Source organism: Aristolochia californica, unplaced genomic scaffold (genome assembly GCF_029961685.1).
Source record: "Aristolochia californica isolate CCGP_79_NKW_82.1479 unplaced genomic scaffold, dmAriCali1.0.hap1 SCAF_7, whole genome shotgun sequence".
NCBI classification, from domain to species: Eukaryota; Viridiplantae; Streptophyta; class Magnoliopsida; order Piperales; family Aristolochiaceae; genus Aristolochia; species Aristolochia californica.
The window spans coordinates 36,836,731-36,858,679 of record NW_027182268.1 but is presented as its reverse complement, the minus strand read 5'-3'; the positions used below and the strand labels follow the sequence as shown (position 1 = coordinate 36,858,679).

At 39.6% G+C, this 21,949-nt stretch overlaps 1 protein-coding gene across 2 annotated transcripts; it reads left to right on the top strand.

The window, feature by feature from the left end:
- Window positions 1–577: 577 nt before the first annotated feature.
- LOC137936474 (zinc finger CCCH domain-containing protein 27-like) lies at window positions 578–21,618 on the top strand. Of its 2 annotated transcripts, XM_068781177.1 has the most exons (8): window positions 578–849; window positions 15,703–15,821; window positions 15,899–15,961; window positions 16,052–16,776; window positions 16,882–18,087; window positions 18,358–18,702; window positions 19,192–19,725; window positions 21,103–21,618. In XM_068781177.1, exons 1-7 carry the CDS (start codon window positions 794–796, stop codon window positions 19,720–19,722), a joined length of 3,045 nt encoding a protein of 1,014 aa, XP_068637278.1. In that variant the 5' UTR covers window positions 578–793; the 3' UTR covers window positions 19,723–19,725; window positions 21,103–21,618. The 2 variants fall into 2 exon arrangements, with proteins under 2 accessions (XP_068637278.1, XP_068637277.1); XM_068781176.1 differs by having other exon boundaries at window positions 15,899–16,776.
- Window positions 21,619–21,949: the final 331 nt, after the last annotated feature.

The following is a 21,949-nucleotide window of genomic DNA, read 5'->3' as shown; positions in this document are numbered from 1 at the left end:
TTAAACCTGATCTCTATACTTGATTCTGAGAAAATTGAGAGGTAGATAATCAATATGACCCGCCATGTCTTCCTTTTTGTTGACCACATTCTCGCTAAAAAATCCTACTCCAAAATCAAACCCGACCTAGAAACCCAAATCCCAAAAAAAAAATGTTAGATAGTCGATCCCACTTCATTTCCCTTCCCCTGACCTTGTTCTATTGCTGTGTAGTCGGAATTTGGCTTTCAAAAACCCAACTGGGAACTCTAATCTCTAAACCCGAACTATAAAACACCTGAAGTTGGAAAACCAACCTTGACCTGCCTTGTTTCACTTTAGCTTGTCCCACCTCATTTCCCTTTCCCTTGATCCCATTTTCTCCCAAAAAACACACGCCTACCCTAAAGTTGACAATATAAAAACCCTTCAGTTAGAAAACCTAAAGTTGACAATATCAATATAAAAATTGAAATTATTTTTACAGGGTGTAAGTAATTTACTTTTTAGCCCAACATTTGCTGTGCACTAACTAGTTGCTTTCACTATTGACCTGGACACCAACAGTTCCTTAAATCTTTTCTGAGTCCGGCTTGATTTCTCTGTGTCGAATTGTTCTTCGTATCACTTCCAAGGTTCTTCGAGGTGGAACAGAAAGAAAAATCTTGGCGTGCGGCAAATCCCTACCACACTACCTGGTAGAGCTCCGCGCGGTTAGTCGTCGATAGGTGTTTAATTTATTTCTTCCATTTGTTTCCCCTGTAGTTCGTACCCCTTCAACTCCGACAGCGATGAAGAGTGATGATTGGAGATCATGAAATTTGAGGAATCGTCTTTAACTGGATATCTCGTGAAGAATCTCGAACCCTTGTAAGTGATTTTCGTTCATTCTTTTCTTCGAGTTTTCTTTGGCATTTCTAGAACATTTCTTTCGTAAGGTTTTTCTTCTATTCTTTTTATGGTTTTAGGGTTTCTTGATCGAATTAGAAGTGTTAATGTAGGAATAAAAGATCAACTAACGGACTATATCTCGTGCTGAGGGAAATAACTTTGAAGCAAAATTTTGGGCATTCTAATTCAGAATTTCTCTTTCTTCGAAACCCTAAATGCAATTCAATTTCGCAACCGCCGTGTTTTAGTGCAAAGTTGCGCAGTTTAGCTTGTATCTATATCTTCTACTTCGTTTCTTAGTTAACGAATTATATCATCAAGCCGAACATTGGTTCTTTTGGTTGGACTCGGTGAAAATGGAGGCACAGGGCTCAGTAACCACCGGCACTGAGGGAGGCTGAGTGCGGTATTTCCTTTATGCGCTGCATCTTTCTGTTACGTTCGCTTCATTTTGGGCAACAGGGCTGTGTACCTTTCTGTTGCGCAGAACACACTTTAGTGGTATGACGGGGTTAACTGTTCTCTCTGTTTTCATGATTTTTTGCTTCATATCGCTCATGGACATTACTACTCCGAATGACTGACAAAAAAGAAAAATCTAAAATAATGGAAAGAGAATTTAAGAGGACATACAGAGTGAGTCCTCAAACCCTTTATTCCAAAAGAAGCGCCAGTTTACTTGGGATTTAACCTCTTTCTTAGTCTATAACATCTTGAGTTGAAGTTCTAGAAAGTGAGGTAATAATGTTTAAGATTGGAAATACTAACGTTGCTGTAGAGCGCTTTAGAAGAAAATGATAATCCTGGTTAATGTCTTGCTACCTTAAGGTTGTTAATGTAGGTGAATTTTTTTTCATAATAAATATAAGTGGCTTTTTTTTATTAAATTGATTTTGATGATTAAAATATGGATAAATAGATAGATCAATGGATAGATATATAGAAGTAGAGGATAACACAGTTATGGATATATGGTGAGAAAGGTAAGAAGAGCAACTAGTCTATGCTTTAGCATAGAGGGAAATGGCAGGTCCTGGTCTTACTAACAGGTTTTGTTGTCCTAATTTATAACTGATTTGGATTGCTAAATGACAGTTAATTCAAATAAAATTAAATCTTCAAGTGAATGAATCGGATATAAACTGTAAGACCATGTCTTGGGCATTGGACCTACCTTTCAAATAAATATTATCTGAGTAAAAGGTAAAGGGATTTCGGTTGTATTTTATTTATTCTAGCCAAAGAACATGGGCACATTCAGCTCACAAGTAATTGTATGTGGTTTATGTCTTTTGAGGTATAAAAATAAACCTAATTCATGGCGATAGGTCTATCATGTGGGCCCAAAAATCTCCAATTTTCATTTGGTTGTACATGGGCCAGCAATATTGGAAATGACAGATTTAACTTATTGAACTCTGTTGTAAAACAATACAGGGCATTTTGGTTATTTTACTTTATTTTTATTTATGTGTCTTTATGTAATCTTGTTCTGTATGTCCAACTATGTTATGGACTAAGTTTCATATAAAGAGGACACAGAGAATAGGAGATATAAAGAATTAGGGTTTACTCTGAAGTAAGGGTATTTTTGTAAAATGTACCCAACTTTTATTATAAAAATAGGTTGGGGGACGTGTATGTCCCCCAACGCAGATCAGTTTACTTCTCTCATCTCCAATTTCTCTCCCTCTCACTCTCTCTTCAACCCTCTATCTTCTTAATTTTTTCATGGTATCAAAGCAGTAGACAACATCTAGGAAGACCTTTTGTCAAGCTTTTTATCCTTTTGAAGCAGACGTTTACATTAAGAAAGGATCTTTATCTAGTTTTTTGACTATTGGTTAGTAAAAATCCAATTTTTTGGCAATTGGTTACAAAGGATTTTTTTTTTTCTTTTAAAAAAAAAAAATCCAATTTTTTCTCCTTTTCTCTCTGTCATAACCCTAGGGTTACTGGTTCTACTGTTCTAAGAACAGATTTTGATGTTCTAAACTACCCAAAAGAGGTTTTTTATGTTGATCTCGAGATGTGTGCCAACTTACAAACCTGTCAGTGTTACGTCATCTTTGTCATCTGCTGATGTCAGCCCTAGTGTTAATCTCAGTGCAGTGTATCTTCTGGAATTTGATCCATGTGTTGGATCTTTTGGATTTCTTGACTAGTGCACATCTTCTCTATCCCTTAACAGTGATTTTACGCTGTGGGGCCCACTTAAGCTGGTTGATTTGGAACTTTTTGGTATTCTTATATATATATATATATATATGATATGACTGATTTTGGTAAGGTTTACACTCCATCTAAAAAATCATATAATCTGGATGTTAAAGATATTATTACTAGCACCTCTGAAAAAATGAATGGTGATAATTATCTTACTTGGTCCAAATCTATTAGAATGTGCTTAAAGAGCAGAGAAAAACTGAAATTTATTAGGGATGACCTTCTGTCCCTCAAGATAATGAATGGGAGGTTGAAGACAATCGAGTGATGACTTGGATTGTCAACAACATGAAATCTAATATCAAGAGTCAAGTTATGAATTTTGAAATTGCCTAAGCCATGTGGCTGCCTTTAAAAGCTCTTTATGGATAAGAGAGTAATCTTTCCAGGATTTATGAACTATATATAAATTTCTTTGGCTTGAAAAGGGGTAATAAAACTGTGACCGAATATTGTAGTTATTTTCTGAGTATTTGGCAGGAGATCAATGTCTTTCATCCATTTACTATGGATAAGAATGGGAACTCTGAAAATAGCAAAGTCAACTCCTTATGGCAAAATTTCTAGACGGTTTGGGTACTTAATTTAATAGCATAAAGGCACAAATTCTGGCCTCTGATGAAGTACCTAACCTCTCTACTACCTTTAATAGGGTACAGAGAGTTGAAAAGGCAGTTGTGCCTAAAGCTGGAAAAGATACTAACATTGGTGAAGTTACTGCCCTTAATACATCAGCTACATCATTTGCTTCCACAGTGACATCTAGGGTACATATAGGGACTAGCAGAGGCAAAGGTGGAGATAACTCAAGTTGAGGATGATGTCGAAGAGATGGTAAATCTGAGCGCAAGTGCGTTCACTGTGGACATAAATCGTTACTCGGATAAATGTTGGATAAAGTTTCGGAAGCTTGCGTGGGCAAATGCTATTACATAAGAGGGTACAACCCTAGGGTCTGAAACTACAACATCAGTCCCACTTGGTGCTTTAGATGAATTACAAAAATTAATACAACAACAACAACATATCTCACAACGTATGGCACAACTATCTATATTCCTTTTGCATCCATGACACATACGACTCTTCCCATAGGTATGTTTGCATTCTCAGTGTCTCATTCCCTATCTTGAGTCCTTTATTCTGGTGCCACAAAACACATGTCAGGTATGTCCTCACTATTTTTTGACTTAAAAGAGTCTGTTCTCATTACGCATGTTAATTTTGCCGATGGGTCAGTTTCACTAGTCAGTCAGGTGGCTAAGTCCATGAATTATTCTCTAACCTTTTATCCTATTCATTGTGTCTTTTAGGATCTCGTGACGAGAAAGATGATTGGTTCCGCTCGTGAGAGAGGGGGACTATACTATTTGGACAACCATAATCCAAATAGTATTTTGAATGCACTACACACAGCCGATTCATCTCTTCAGTGGCATCTCAGACTCGATCATCCATCTCTTGAAAAACTGATTCAAGTAGTTCTAGACTTTCCTTCTAGTATTACTTTTCAGTGCAAGTCATGTCAACTAGCCAAACATCATCAGAGCTTTTTTTCCTATTTCATCTCATAGGACAAGTAAACTATTTGAGTTTGTCCACTCAGATGTCTGGGGTCCATGTCCTATGACTAGTCAGTTTTGTCATAAGTATTTTATTTTGTTTATTGATGATTTTAGTAGATGTACTTGGATTTATCTCATGCGAGAAAAATCTTAAGCCTTTGTTATATTTTAACTATTTTATAATGAAATAAATAATCAGTTTGCAACCTCTATCCATATCTTGCGAAAAGACAATGATCTTGAGTTTATGAACTGTAAATTTGACTCTTTTTGTTAGTCACAAGGAATCATTCATTAGACTTCTTGTGTGTTCACTCAACAACAAAATAGAGTTGTTGTTTTTTTTTTTTTTGAAATGATGCTGAATTTTATTATGAGAGCTCAAACGAGCAGATTACAAGAGGGGAAGCCTTCCCAAACATTGAGAGATTGCTGGGAGGTTCCGAATTTAGTCAATTTATCAGCCAAAGAATTGGCTGATCTAGGAACGAGGTTCCAATTACAATGAATGGATGACACAATGTCAGCAATACAATCAGTGATTGGCCAGTGGCGCCAAGGAGGGGAGCTATCTTTTGAACACCACCTGATGATAGTCTTCGAGCCGCCTTCGATAATCAGCTTGCCATGAAGCCGCTCTTTAAAGATTTTGGAGGCCAAATAGAAGAGCACTCACTTCAGCAGTATTTGAATCAGCAATACCCACCGGTCCTGCATAGGATAGAATAGGGTCTCCACTGCTGTCTTTGAAAACACCACCTAACTCCAGCTGGCCCAGGACAGCCTAAAGCACTGCTGTCAAAATTGAGTTTGGTGCAGTCGTAAGGGGGAGGATACTAGGTGGCCATAACCGGATTCCTACAGGGGCCCGTCATGTGCGTGATCAAGCCCCAATTTTCTCGAAGGGAAACACCCGATAGAGAAGCAAACTCCTTCCTAGAATGTAGCCAACTTGAGATAAGGCCCACTGCCTAAGAAGTTACAAAATAGAGTTATTGAACGCAAGAATCATCACTTACTTGAGGTAGCTAGCATTATGTTAATTCATATTAATTTGCCTAAACCATATTGGGGTGATGTTGTTCTTACTGCATATTTTCTGATAAATAGAATGTCGTCTTCTGGTCTTGATGGTAAGATTCCCATTCAAATTGTTTTACCTATTGCACCCTTTTTTTCCTGTAGCACTTCGTGTGTTTGGGTGTGTTATGTTTTGCACATATCTTTGATCCCTCCAAGGATAAATTGTATCTCGTTTTGTTAAATTTATATTTTTGGGACATTCTCGAACACAAAAATGATGCAAATGTTATTATCCATCTATGAGGAAAACATTTGTGTCTGCAAATGTAATTTTCTTCGAGGATGTTTCATTTTTTGAATTTTCTAGGTTTGAGTCACTTTCGCCTAAACCTTATGTACCTAGTCCTGTTATCCCTATTCCAATTGATGAATGTGTTCTGAGTTCACGTGATTCTCCTGAGAAACCACTGAAAGTATATCCACGCCGACAACAACCATCACATCTTGCTCCAGATCCCCCATTCCCACCAAACCATGATTTTTCACCGTCGTCTGATCATGAGGTAAGTGATCTTCACCTTCCTATCACTCTTTGGAAAGATGTTCGCAAAGGTGCTTGCCACACTCACTTTATCTCTTTTGATTCCTTATTTGATAGTTATCATAGGTTTGCTCTGGCCATTTCCACTTGCACTATTCTTTCTTCAGTTTAAGATGCTTTGTTAACTCCTCATTGGAAGAAAGCCATGGATGTTGAGATGGAAACACTAATTGATAGGGGGCCTTGGGAGTTTTGTGACTTACCTCCTGGTGTTGTTGTGGTTAGCTATTGGTAGGTCTATACTATTAAATATAACTCTGATGGATCTGTTGAATGATATAAGGCTCGTCTTGTAGCCAAAGGATATACTCAAACCTTTGTTGTGTATGTTTTTGAAACTTTTTCTCCGGTTCGCATACTCATTTCTGTTGCAGTCCATCAAAGTTGGTCTATGTTTCAACTGAATATTAAAATTGCCTTCTTATATGGTGATCTTGAGGAGGAAGTCTATATGGAGCAACCTCCAGGGTATGTTGCCCAATATGAGACACATAAGGTATGTAGACTCAAGAAGACCCTTTATGGCTTAAAACAATGTCCACAAACATGGTTTGAGAAATTTAGTCAAGTAGTTATACCCATGGGATTTCGTAAAAGCCATTGTGATCTCTCACTGTTTATTATGAAACGATTATTTGAAATTATTATCTTATTGATGTATGTAGATGATATCATCCTATTAGGGAGTGACAGATCAGACATTGAAAAAGTTAAGTCTCATTTGTCGAATCACTTTCAGACTAAAGTTGTGGGTCAGCTAAAATATTTCTGGGGTATTGAAGTTGCAAGAACTAAGGAGGGAACGATTCTGACTCAGAGGAAATATGTCACTGATATGCTTCAAGAGTATAGATTTCTGGGGGGCAAACCAGCTAATACACTATGGAGGTAGGCCTTGATCTTCATGATGATCAAAGTCCAGAATTAAAAGATAAAACAATGTATCGGAGACTAGTAGGCAAACTCATTTATGCTACAGTTACTAGACCAAATATCTCATTTGCAGCCAGTTCATGGAGCATTCACGTATGATTCACCTAGAGTTTGCACAAAGAATCTTGAAATATCTGAAAGGAGCACAAGGAAAAAGGTCTTCTTTTTAATCCTCATAATCACTTGAGGATTAAGGCTTTTCTTATGCTGACTACGCAAGTTCCAAGCTTGACAAAAAATCTAACTACTGGATATTGTGTATTTTTGGGAGGAAATCTAGTCACCTAGAAAAGTAAAAAGCAGCATGTTGTTGCTTGGCCCAATGCAGAAGTTGAATATAGAGAATTGACCCACACCGTCAGTAAGTTATTGTGGGTAAAATCTATTATCCAGGAATTAGGCCTCTATCAGAATGATCCTATGACTATGTATTGTAATAACCAGGCAACAATCTTTATTACAAGTAATTTGGTCTTTCATGAAAGGACGAAGCATATAGAGATAGATTGTCATTTTTATCCAGAATGCAGTAATGAGGAAAGAGGTAACCACTCCATATCTTCGGTTTGGTGATCAACTTAGCGATATTTTTACTAAAGCACTGGGAAGGCGTGAATTTCTGCGGCAAGCTGGGATTATTTGACATTATTCTCCAGCTTGAGGGGGAGTGTTGAAAACAAGTACAAGGTCATTTTGGTCATTTTCCCTTATCTTTATTTATGTCTTGATGTAATCTTGTTTTGTATGTCCAACTATGTCTATGGACCAAATTTCATGTAAAGAGGACACGTAGAATAAGACATAGAGAATCAGGGTTTACACTTAAGTAAGGTCATTTTTGTACATTATTCTCCCGTTATGCAGGTGTGGCAACCTCTTCAACTGGGCTTCATCAAGCTAAATTTTGATGGTAGCTCCTTTGGCAATCTTGGCATGGCAGGCTTTGGTGGCGTGTTTCGGGACTCCTGAGGCAATTAGCTCATGTCCTACTCCGGTCCCATGGGCATCTCTGACTCCACCTCTATTTGGCTCCAGGCCCTCCTCAGTGGCCTTAGCATTTTCCGGGATTGTCTCTCTGGCCCTCTCCACATCGAGGGAGATTCTGCAATGATTATTGGATGGTTCTCCTCTCCCTGTACCCCATTGTGGCGACATTGGGATGTTTTTTATTCTACTAAAGATATTATCCCCCACATTACCTGTATTTGGTCTCATGTTCCCAGATTTACTAATTCTGTGGCTGACGCCTTTGCTAAGCAGGGAGCCTCCCTTCAGTCCTTTGTTGTAAGGGGTGTGCCTCCCAAGTTTGTTTGTTTGTTCTCCTTGATTAATAAATTATCACTTCTTAAAAAAAATGGCATTTTTGTAAATTGTACGCTGCTCTTATTATAAATAGAGGTTGGGGGACATGCTGGTAGCCCAACGCAGATCTATTCACTTCTCTCATCTCCACTCTCTCTCCCTCTCATTCTCTCGCTTCAACGCTCTCTCTTCTTAATTTTTTTGAACTCAAATATTTGTCAGTGATTTGCACATCTAGTTGATAGAGATGGGTGGGGAGGTGATACTAGTTATCAGGTAAGAGAAAAGGCCTAGCCCATAAGCTGGCCCCCTTAAATTACCATTACTTAATAAGGATTTGTTATGCATCGACCAGCTCAAACTGAACGCGATGTATACATACTTATGGTTGATGGGGTAGAGAATATAAAGCCCATATGCGAAGTGGAAAAAGTAGGAGTTGCAGGTACTATTTATGATGTCCCAGAGCCTGCGAGACGGGAGCTACTACAGCGGAAACTGCTCGTTTTTCCTTTCTTGCGAGTATAGTTATCCTGAGACTCAGAATTGATAGACTTCAATTAGCCCATGCATACTCAACTGTTTTTTTAAATAAAAAATGCTTGATTGGCTCTTTTTTTATTGTTTTCTTTGATGATCAACCTTGTTTTTTTTTAAAATGTTCAAGCATGTTCAAGCTGTGACTTGACATGGTCTCACGCTAGAAAGCCAACTACCAAAAGGTCCAATCCGCACATAGTGACTTCTTGAGTATGAAATAAGTTGAAATTTTTTGTTATTTATTTATCTATTTACTCGGATTAGGTGTTAGTCTTGCTGGCTGAACTCTGAGTGGAGACTCTCTCCTTTTATTTTTTTAATCTTTTTGAGGACTACGTGGAGACGAGTAGCCATCCCTCTGGATAGAATTGTAAAGAGATTGTTTCTTCTTCAATTTTATTAGTTTCCTAGTGGCTGCAAGTTTAGGCACTGCATTTCTTTTTATTGTCTTTGAAAAACATAATGGTGATGACTTGAAACTACAGATCCATTGGGATTATCAACCAGGAACAGTTTAACAGAATCAGTCTTGAGATAGCTAACTGATTTATCTTGAACTGGCAATGATGGTGTAGTCATGGAGCTTTTACAGCCTCTCTAACCTTTAGGCGGCCTGAAAATTTCTTGTTCACCATTTGCAATTAATAAGCTAATAATTACATATGAAATATGTTGACCTCTATTTCCAGATTGTTTCCTTTCAAAGCATTTGTTAACTTTTCATGGTCCTACATACATTTCAACAAAAAAATTGATGTTTGCTTGACTATAATGTTGGTGGATACTAGTTTCAATGATTTCACCTACTGACGTGTGGCCTATCATGCTAGTTGACCTGACTTCTTTGAATTTTGCTTTCGTAAGTTGAAATTTTTTTTATTTTTTTATTTTTGAAATGATGCTAATTTTTATTAAGACAAAAGCTCAAAAGAGAAAATTACAAAGGAGGGAATCCTTCCCATACAATGAGAGATTGTTGGGAAGTTCCGAATTTAGCCAATTAATCAGCCAAAGAGTTGGCTGATTTAGGAATGAGATTCCAATTAAAATACAAAGAAGATACAATGTCAGCAATACTATCAGTGATGGGCCAGTGGCGCCAAGGGGGGAGGTTGTCTTTGGAACACCAATTAATAACCGTCTTCGAGTCGTCTTCAATGATTAACTTGCCATGGAGACGATCTCTAAAGATTTGGAGGCCAAACAGTAGAGCATTAACTTCAGCAGTATTAGAATCGGCAATGCCCTCCGGACCAACATAAGAAAGAATGGGGTCTCCATTGTGACCTTTGAATATACCACCTGCTCCTGCTGGACCAGGACATCCAATAGCACTACCATCAAAATTCAGCTTTATGCAGTCACAAGGGGGAGGATCCTAGATAGCCATTCTAGGAGCTCTGCTAGGGCCAGACATGTGAGTGATCAAATTCCAATTTTCCCGAAGGGAAACCTTTGAAAGAGTGGCAAAATCCTTCTTTGTATGAAGCCAGCTCGAGATGAGGCCAACAGTATGAGAAACCGTGTTGTCTGGGGTACTAACTTTGGAGTTGAATCTTCGGTTGTTCCGCTCGAGCCAAATGCACCATGGAACATGCTCAAGACAGGTTGGAAGAATTAACTTGCCCAACTGAGGAAGGAGAATCCCTCAAACCATCTCAAAGGTGCCAAAGAGGTCCTGATGTAGCCCCAGTTGGAGCCCCATTTTTTGAAATATCTTCATCCAAACTTGTCACGAAAATCCACAATGTAAGAGGACATGTTGGACTGTCTCTTCACACTCACCGCTAAGGGGACAAGAAAGATCGGGGGCAGTGAAGCCTCTTCTGTGAAGGTTGTCTGAAGTAAGAATCTGTTCCCTGATGGCTGACCAGACGAAGAACTTGATTTTGCTTGGCCCTGAGAGTTTCCAAGCCAGATTTGCCTTGTGCTCATGAGGACTAAAGTCTTGCTTTCTAATATGAGAGTAAGCCGAAGTGACAGTGAATCGGCCATTGTTACTAGGCTTCTAAATCATCTTATCAACTGAGTGCTCCCGGATTATAGTATTGCTGAGTTTAGTAAGGAGAGAACAAAAAGCCTACGATTCCTCATCATTTAATCACCGACGAAACTGAAGACTCCACAAGTGATTACTCCATGAATCAGCCACAGAGTAAGAGAGGTTGTTTGCCACCCTATGCAGCCCTGGAAAGTCCTCTGAGAGAGATTGAGGGTCACACCATTCATCCGACTAGAAGAGAAAGGTCCTTCCGTTGCCCGTGTGAAATGTGGTAGCATCTCTGAATACTGGAAGGAGCTTGAAAACTGATTTCCATATCGGGGATAGGAGGCGAGTAGTGTCACCCTCTCTCCACCATACACCCGAAAACTGAAGGTAGAATTTCACCATATTCTTCCATAAACTGTTGTGCTTGTTGAAATTCCAAATCCATTTGAGCATAAGAGCTCTATTCATTTCTTTTGTAGGCCGGATGCCCAATCCTCCCCTATTATGGGGCATGCAAATATCCTTCCAACTGACCAGATGGTATCTAAAGGTATCTTCTGAACCCCTCCACAGAAATCGTCGACGGATGGCATCAATTTTGGAGCAAACGGAGGTCGGATAATGCATGAATGATAACAGATAATTTGGAAGCCCCGCCAGACAAGACTTGAGGAGAGTGAGACGCCCCGCTCTTGATAAGAGTTTACCCCTCCAAGTGGCTAACCTCTTTTCAAATTTCTCAATGAGGGGGGACCATAGTGCCTCGAATCAAAAAGTGGGAGCCCAAGATACGTAGCTGGAATATTTCCCACAGAGCATCCCAGATAGTCCGCAATATTCCGAAGTCCAGCTGGATCAATATGATAGCCAAGGAGAGTGGTTTTTCCCCAGTTTATGCTCTGACCTAAAGCTAATTCAAATAATCCCAGCACGGCCCGTAATTTTTTTATTTGATCCATAGTACCAACCCCGAAGCAAATAGTATCATCTGCAAATTGGAGAATCGGAATATCAAAGGTTGTGGAATCAGTCGTGGGTAGGAGCCATCCCATGTTCTTGGCTGAGTAGATCAAGGAGGATAGGTATTCTGCCACCACATTGAAGAGCAGGGGGGAGAGGGCGTCTCCCTGTCTGATTCCTCTGGTTTCTTGAAAATACCCGCAAACTGTGCCATTGAGAAGGACCGAGTAGCTTGCAGAGGAAATGCAGCTTTGGATCCAGAAGCGCCATTTTTCTCCGAATCTCATCTTCCCCAGGAGGGTGTCCAGAAACTTCCAGCTAACTCTGTCAAATGCCTTTTCGAAGTCAAGCTTGAGGATGAATCTGGGGAGCTTTCGGACCTTGAAGTGATGACTAAGTTCATGACATGCCATGGCTGAATCAAGAATGTTTCTTCCCTTAATAAAAGCACTCTGACCATGGTGAATGGCAATAGGAAGGATTGCCCTGAGACGACTAGCAAGGAGGCGCACAATCACCATATATGCACTGGTAGTGAGACTGATCAGCCGGAAGTCGGATGGGGACTCTGCCCCATTTTTTTAGGGATGAGGGCGATGAAAGAGGCTCCGATACTCCTATATCTGATGTCATGCTGATGAAAGGAGCGGGTCATGTTGGAAATGTCTTCTCTGATGCCAACAACGACGATAAAATTCCCCGTTGAATCCATCCGGGACGGGAGCACGATCCAAAGGAAGACCAAGGGCTGCAATTTCAATATCCCGCGTAGAGAAGGGGAGCTCGATGAGACTGACTACAACTGATGGAATAACTTGAAGGTTAACCCTTTGGAAGAAGGGCCGAAATGGCTGGTGATCAGAGTATAAATCTGTAAAAAAAATTCATCAGTGAGTCAGAAATAATGGCTCGGTCCGAGGTGGTCTCACCGTTGACGCTGAGCGTGACAATGCGGTTGGCCCTTCTTCGTGCAGAGGCAACTGCATGGAAGAATTTTGTATAAGCATCCTCATCGGAGAGCCATTTGAATCTTGCACGTTGCTTCCAGTGCACTAACGCGTTGTGGGCGAAGGACTGCAACTGCCCTTAAAGGGCATACCTCTGAGAGACTTCCGGAGAAGATAGACCTTTGACTTCCTCGAGTCGAGAACGGCTATCTGAGACTGCCAAAATGGGTATCAATCATAATCGGCCAATGATCGGAGACGATTCTATTGAGCACTTTGCCGGAGACGTTACTGTAGAGTTGGAAGCTAATCATTGTTGGCTAAGAATTGTTCCAGCTTTGAGAGGACAGGGGGTTGCCAGCCATTTGACCAAGTGAAGGTCTTCCCAGATAGGGCAATCTCGTCCAGGTCCCAGCTGCTAATAAAATCAGCAAATAGCCTCATGGAGGTAGTGATTCTCCGGGACGGCGGGGATTTCTCGTGGCAGAAGCGAGTGACATTGAAGTCACCCACAAGCATAAGAGGAATGGGCCACTTCTGACAAGTCCTCGATAGATTCTCCCAAAATAGGTGGCGCTCATGGTGTCTGGTAGGGCCGTAGACACCAACTATGCACCAAATGTTCCTCGAAACTTTGTCTCGCAGCTTGATGCCAAGGGAGTAAGAGCCACTGCAACAGTCAAACACCTCAGTAATACTGGTGTCCCACATCAGTAGGATACCACCTATTGAAATTTGACTGCACCATAATATGTAACTATACATGCTTTCAGTGAATAGCCAACTACGCAATCCATACTTGCAAATGTTGTATTTTTATTTTCTTCCGTAAGTTAGAACTACACCTATGTTAACTACATTACTCCCTATAACCAATACCACAAGCTTACAGTCCCTAACCAACAATGTGGATGAATGTGTTTCTAATTGCATTAATTTATTTTGCCCTAGTATACAGGATTTCAAAGTTAGAGAGGCGCTTCGAATTACTTTTCACAATTGAAAGATAGGAAGAAAGTGAAATAAAGAGTGAAAAATAGGTGAATAGGAAAGTCTCTGTGTATTTAAAACATATCAAAATCGACAAGAAGAAATCATGTAAGGTTATAAGGCCGTAACTTCTACAGGTCATGATTTACATTTAAAGAATAGGCTATGATTTATAAAAAAAAAGAATCGCAAAGCTTTGAAAATTTTATCCAGATGACTTGGAGATGATTCTTATTGGAGTGATATTATTTATTTGATAAAAGGAGTTAGATAATCAAATGAGGGAACATGGAATCAATGTAAAAAAAGGGGATGTAGTTGAATGAATTAAAGCATCTCTTTGATCATCTTAAATCATAAGATTGTCAATGAGCTTTGGGATATCTATCAGTTTCAAGTTTGTGGCTCATTGAATTGATATAAAGAAGTACTTCTTTATTTTTCCATGCAAAAACTTTCAAGTGCAATATGTGGCCTTATAATTCATATGACGTGGAGATTATTCTTATTGGAGTGATAATCATTAATTAGATGAAAGGAATTAGATAATCAAATGAGAGAACATGAAAGCTAATTACTTCCTTGTGCCCCCCGTCGCACTAACTAGAAGGTGATTGCTCAGATGTCTATTCCATCCTCATCCCCTCGGATGGTAGCTTGGATTCCCCCCCCGGTTGGCCACTGCAAACTCAACCTTGATGGGTGCGCTCTCGGATGTCTTGGTTTGGCAGACTTTGGCGGATTGATTTTCGATGCTAGTGGTACTGCTATTATTTCCTACTCGGACCCTCTTGGCATTGCTGATTTGACTACGACAGAGCTATCTGGACTCCTTATCTTCCATGATCTTTTCAGCGGGTCGCTCATTGTGGGAGGAGATTCTTGGGTCGTCATTGGTTGGTGCTCCTCCTCCACCTTCCCACCCTGGAGTCATTGCCATATTTATCTTGACATTATAGATCTTGTACCTGGTTCCATGTTCTCAGATCAGCCAATTCGACTACAGATTCTGTGCTAAATTGGGTCCTTCCCTTCAATCCCTCGTTGTAAGGGGAGGTCTCCCATAATGTTTCTTTTTCTTTCTTGAATTAAAATCATCACCACTTAAAAAAAAAAAAAAAAGATGAGAGAACATGAGAATCAATGGGAAAGGGGGGATTTAGCTGAATGAATTAAAGCATCTCTTTGATCATCTTAAATTATAAAATAGTCAGGGACCTGAACTTTCAAGTTTCAAGTTTGTAGCTCATTGAATTGAAATTATATAAAGTACTGCTTTATATTTCCATACGAAATCTTTCAAGTGCTTATTATAATTTTTTTTGAAAACCTTAGATGTACTTCCTACATTTGTTAAACTGAGAAGCTTTTTTGTGGAAAAACTAAGAAGTACCTTGTTTGATTGCATTTTTAACAGGGTTTATGAAATATATGTGCTTGTTGTTAGAATTGCATAAGAAACTTCATCTTAACCCTTTAGATCTAATTGTTTTATGTTGCCATCATATAGTTTGTCTTCTAAGTTGCTTTGATAACCATAAGTTAAAAGCCTCTCGGTGTATTTGACTATATGCATTGAATGGATGGATTAATAAACTGTCAGATTTGATGTTTGGATAATTGAGGTAGTTCAGCTGTCCAATTCTGAGATTGACCATTTGGTAATGGGCGTTGATATGGCAAGACATGATCAAATGGAAGTCACTTATATTTTTTGTATAAACGCTCCTGATACCTTTTGTTTGTATTTTACAGGACAGAAGCTGACCCAGTGATTCTTGCTGAATATGTGGCAGCATTATTGAAGAAAGATAAGCCTACTAAAGATTTGGAACAACTCTGTACAGAGAACTTGGTTGATTTTCTAGGTCAAGGTATGGCATATGTGAAATGCTGTTCTTTTGTTTATGCTGAGCTTCTCTACAAATGCTGAGCTTCTCTTTATTTGCAGATACAAAGACTTTCATCACAAAATTATTTCAGGCTCTTGAGGATGGTTCCATCATAGCATCTGGTGAGAGTCCTGCAAAGACGGAAGTAGTTGAACCAGCTTCAGCCGTCACTAATGTGGAAACCATAGTAAATAATTTGTCACTGAATGCAGAGAGGGTTTTATGTTCTTCTGAGCATCAAAGTGACCTTGAAGAAAAAGAGGTGAGTGAGGATGATGATGATGATCGCAATCACAAGCACCGAAGACGGGACACTAGGGTACTGTCTACAGATAAAGATGTCCAGGAACAAGTCATGCAGAAAAGAAACAGGAAACGTGACAAGCCCTATGAGAATGGACAAATGTTTTCTGCAAGTGACCCTCCATCAAGTGATTTTCATAGAGACCATGGCCTTACTGCTGGAGAAAGTGTAAAGTATGATAAACGGCTCCGAGGTTTTGGGCAACTGCCTAGGCCTCCACAGGTTTTGTCCCACATGTCAAGAGGGTTACATTCCCTTTTTGATCTCTCTCATTTCCCTGTTGGCCGAGGGCGAGGACACAACTCTGTCCCTTGGAGCCAACGTGGCACTGTCGATACTCTTGATTTTGCTTCACAAATGGCTGCACGGGGGCCCACACCTGGTCTTTTTGCTGCAAGCACACAAAATGCATCATGGGGTCCATTTGGATTGATAGGGATGCCTAGTGGGAGCCTAGACACACTTCATCCACTTGGTTTACATGGGACAATTCGGCCGCCCATGAATCCCGCTCTTAATATGGGGGTGCCTCATCAGCGCTGTAGAGATTTTGAGGAGCGTGGCTTTTGTCTAAGTGGAGATATGTGCCCCATGGAGCATGGGGTTAATCGGATAGTTGTTGAGGATGTTCAGGTAAGTTTTTTCCTTCTCAACCATAAGCTTCTTAAATTTTTTATTTTTGATAGTTTGTTTCCTTTGGACATCGTCTTTATAAGGTGATGACTTTTGAAATGACAGAGCCTCTCCAAGTTCAATCTTCCTGTTTCACTTCCAAGCACAAGAATGATGGGAATGCAAACTGGACCTGGACCACTACACTTAGTCAAGGGTCCATCAATATCAGCAAACAGTAAACCTGTTCAAAGTAAAAGTGGGAAATCTGCAGTGGCTGATGATGGTCTTGAAATTAGTGGATTTTTGTCCAGTTCTACAGTCGCTGAAAATGATTTATATGATCCTGACCAGCCTCTGTGGACTAATGATGAGCCTGAAATGTGTGGTCCACGTCTTAGGCATCCCTCTCCCAAGAATAATGAACCCGATGCTCTTTGTGAGACGGAACTAACAGAGCATACCCAAGCAAGTGAACCTGTGTGTAAAACCTTCGTTTCTTCGCATGGTACAAACTCATCTGTTTGGGGGCGGATTAAGAATCCTGAAGATAAATTAGAAATTTCTGGTCACTTGAGTACTAGTTATATAGAAAATGAAAGGAAAGGAGATCAAGACGGGGTTATTACTAATTTTCATGATGTGGCCTCACAAGAGAAGCGGAATCTCAATGACTTGAGTTCCAAAGCCATAAATTTAAATACTATCCCTAGGCCTCGTGCAGATGTGTCACGGAATAATGCTGGGAGGTCATCTCAAAAAGCTTCACGTACACTATTTGTTAATGGCATTCCCCTTAAGAACAACAGGAGAGATACACTTTTCTCTCATTTCAGAAAGTTTGGAGAGGTTGTTGACATTCACATTCCACATAATAGTGAAAAGGCCTTTGTCCAGTTTGCTAGAAGAGAGGAGGCAGAAGCTGCACTTAAGGCACCTGATGCTGTGATGGGAAACCGCTTCATCAAACTATGGTGGGCCAATCGTGATAGCATACCTGATGAAAATGAAAGCAGTGTAAATGCTTTGTCTGCTCCTTCACGTGGTTTGACTACAGGTTATATCTCATCTAAGCCATCAGTTGACAAAGGAAAGGAAGATGTTCCATCTGCAGCTCCTAAAGCAGAGGCCTTTGGGCATACTACCAGTGCTTCTACGTTAGTAACCGGTCATCAAAGTTCTGTTATATCAAGTGGATCAAAGGAACTGCCTCCATCACAAAAGAAGCTGGAGAGTTTGGAAGTGTTGAAAGAAGAACTCCGCAAAAAGCAGGAAATTCTGAAGCAAAAGCGTAATGAGTTTCGTCGCCAATTGGATAAATTTGAGAAACAGGTAAGAGACTCTTTCATTTCTTATACTTCTTGGAGCATTTAGAAGTCAGGAAGTCATGGTGTGTTTTAATCCAAATGGCCATCCTCTTGTGGATGGTATAGATGGATGATGCTATTTTATCTTGCATTTTACTTTTTCGGCACTTATACTGAGGCATAGAAGTACACACATAGATATCTGTACATACATCTATGTTTGGTACATCATGTCGGTGTGATGTGGCCGTTCAATATTTAAGGTAGTAGCCCATATGGAGTTGGTTTTGTGCAGGCTATTACAGTCAAGGGTGAGGTGGTTTCTGAACAAACCGTCGAAAGGCATAAGGCAGATACAGCTGCTTCTCTTAAAGCTGTCTCCAGACTAGCTACCGTGAAGCCTAATAGTGGTGTCGCAATTCGACCTGATTCAGATAGGGTGCGAGATAAGAACTGTTGCTCCGTAGAAGGGATTATTTCCCCAAATGGTTCAAAGACAAGCTCGATTCAACAGCCATTAAAATGTTTGAAACAGCCAAGTCATATGCCAGGGCTTCCATTTCTTGCCAACAGGTTCAAATTGGACAATCGACCTACAGCATTTAGAGTTCTTCCGCCTTTGCCACCTGATTTTGCTAATGTAACCTCTCTCTCTCTCTCTCTCTCTCTCTCTTTCGAGCAGAAGATATGTCTATCCCAGTATATTTCCATTCTGAACTACTTTAATGATTTTGTAGTGCTACCATTCTGTCCAAAAAAAATTGTCAAAAGATGCTATGAAATCTCTAAATCTTTCCTTCCTGCTGGTTTCTCAATGTGAGGAAGCAACAAATATCCTGTGGCCAACAGGCATAGCCCTGCAACTTATTGTGGAGGTGCTATATCATGTTCTTGTCATAACAATTCCATTATCCATGTTCTAGTCATATCTTGTGGAGGCATAGCTCAGGTTCTGATTGCAAAGTTTTGCTTTATCCAAGAATGTGTAGTTTCATTATAATTTCTTTGGTATTCTGGTGTTCATGTTGATTTTGGTTTTCCATTTTTTGTTTTTGGACTTCAGACTCTTCACATCCATTTTCTTTCACCTATATTTCTTTAATGAACTTAACGATTTAACTATTTTCAGGTTACAGTTTTGAGGGAGCATTTTTCAGCATTTGGGGATTTGTCTCAAGTTGAGATAGAGGACCCTGAAGGTAACCAGATTAACACTGCAGAATTGATGCCATCTTCGAAGTATTCTGCTTGTATATTTTTCACTTCTCGTCGTTCAGCTGAGAGGGCATTTCAAGGTGGTAGAAGTTGGCGAGACCACAATTTGCAGTTTACATGGCTTACGACGTCCAGTAGTTCTGGTAACTCTAACAATGGAGGGGCTGGTGAAAATTCTCCAAGTGCATCAACTACACCTAAGGTGGCTATTGATACTGAAGCAAAAAAGCTGGTATGTTCCTCATCCGGTACAGAAACGTCTGGTAGCACTTTTGCTAGTGAGGTAGCTCAAATTGTTGGAGGGGGAGTGCAATCTGAGAAGGTTGAAGGCGTGAATGATGACCTCAGTTGCTTGGAAACGGAGCCCGTGGAAGCCTACCCAACCTTTGATAAACAATCAATTATGAACGCTGATGATGCTTTGAATGTTGGATTGGCCCAGTAAAAGGTGAGTTTATTTTAATTTGGTAGGGTGCTGCTTTGCTGGCATGAAGCACTATCAGTTCTATTTATTAAGATACGTACCCTGTTCATAAGGACTATAACCATCTAGTACTAAGCCATACCTAGTGGTGGTAAACTGTGATCCAGCCTGAGAACCCAAACTCAGCCAGGTCCATCTCTCTGACCCAAGCAATGGAGGTAGTGGCTGATCATTAATCAGCTTGCTTTTAGGTTTAATACTGGACCCTGATTTCAACCTGGACACTGGGCAGGATAACCGTCTCTTTATTAAGTCTATATCAATAGAACCCTTAGATGCCGTTGATTATTTCTGTTATTCTGTTTTGTCAACTAGAAAATATCCAATAAGATCATTAAAATAATTGGACATTTCAGAACTGATTTTTTAAAATTAATGTGTTTTTTATTGTTTCGTCTGCAAATTTTGGAACTAGCAATCTAGGCTTGGATCTTTATTTTTAGTCAATTAATGGAAGTCATCTGGATATAACCCAATATAGGATGAGTTCAAGCCGATTAAACCCGACCTGTTGTTGTACATGTTTGCCTTATGTTAGCGAGGATGAATAATCATGTAAAGGGGCAAAGAGTTTTTGCTGGGTTACAGTTTAGAGTACTTTTTTTTTTTTTTTTGGGAGGGTAGGAAGAGAAGAGCTATTACTGTTGTTATTTGTTTTGTTTTGTTTGTAGAAACCTTCACACAACAAAGAGATTCTTGTTAAGTTGGGTCCAAGGCCCTTCCCAAAATCACTAGCCACCTTAGGAAGCCTTATTCTCAACTAATAAACTCAAGATATTTGTACTCACTAATCCATGTGGGACTATTCCTTAACACTCCCCCTCATGTGTAGACCCTCTTTCTGTGACTCTACAAGTGGATAATTTAGGAGTAGACTGTTTAGGTGTAGGCCCTCTTTTGTGGCTCTACAAGTAGATAGTTTAGGTGTAGGCCCTCTTTTGTGGCTCTACAGGTAAATAGTTTAGGTACAAGCCCACATATGAGTACCTGCTCTAATACCATGTTAAGTTGGGTCCAAGGCCCATCCCAAAATGACTAGCCACCTTAGGAAACCTTATTTTCAACTAATAAACTTAAGATATTTGTACTCACTAATCTATGTGGAACTATTCAAACTTCATTGTTTATACAATTTACTTCAAATCAATCGTACCATTGATAAAGTTACTACTGTATTTATTGTGCACTAGTTTTTATGCCTCATTTAGACCTAGTTTTACTGAATCTTTCCACTAGTGGGTACTATTGTGCTGAAGAGTTGTTGGGTCCTACCACCAATGGTTTATAAATGAATTTATTTTTTTATCCGTTCTCCGATTTTCCTTGTATTGGTGTATGCAGGAGACCGAGTACCCAGGGTACAACTTCCAGTGAAGCTTACAGATAAATTGCCAATCTAAGTTTCTTCAAGAGGTCCTTGTAAAACATCTACGGCCTCTTTTCTCAACCAAAGAACAGAATTTCTGATGGGATATTTGCAGCTCTCTTGGATTTCTTTGAGTTGCAGATTTGTATGTAGCTTTTCAAAGGTGTTTTTCTTTTTTTTTTTTCTTTTACAAGAAAAAATATTCCTAGTAGAAGTTGATGAAAGAAAAAGTGATATTTTAGCTATTCTTAGGACTGTTTTGTTTCTTATTTTGGACTGCTTGATGGCCCAGTTCTGGCTCTTTTCTCCTGTATTTTTCTATAATAATGTAATTTCTGTTGGAAACTCCAAATAGGTCTTGTCTATATTCGCATGGTTATAAAACCAGAATTTTGGACAAGATTATTTTCTTGTTAAGCAAGCTCTTGCATGTGGTGATAGGGGCTAGAGATGGTCGGTGTGTCTCATTTGCAAAACAGAGATTGTTTGGTTGTGAGATCATGAACTATTTTTATCTTTGAAGTTGATCTTTTACACGGTTGTTCATAATTTCTATAATTTTATATCGGCTCTTTTTTTTTCTTTTTCTTTTCGTAAGTGGACGTGTGGGTAAGACTTTCGCTGCTTCGTGTGTTACAAACTCATCTGAATCCTGGTCAGGATCATACAGAAGCAGCAGATCTGGACAACAATAAATTCAATTTGTTAATCTTCATCGGGCAGCGTTGGCTAAGAGCTCCATTAATATTAACAATTAGTGAACCTGGGAAAGTAAAGGCCGTAAATCTGCAGTGAGCCTGAAATGTTTAGCCCAGGTCTGAT

Bases quoted from the DNA above. Each gene is read 5' to 3' on its own strand.
- LOC137936474 (XM_068781176.1), top strand. From the start codon at position 794: ATGAAATTTGAGGAATCGTCTTTAACTGGATATCTCGTGAAGAATCTC. The intron at 850-15,702 runs GTAAGTGATTTT...TGTATTTTACAG, and splicing joins GTGAAGAATCTCGAACCCTT to GACAGAAGCTGACCCAGTGA. The intron at 16,777-16,881 runs GTAAGTTTTTTC...TTGAAATGACAG, and splicing joins TAGTTGTTGAGGATGTTCAG to AGCCTCTCCAAGTTCAATCT.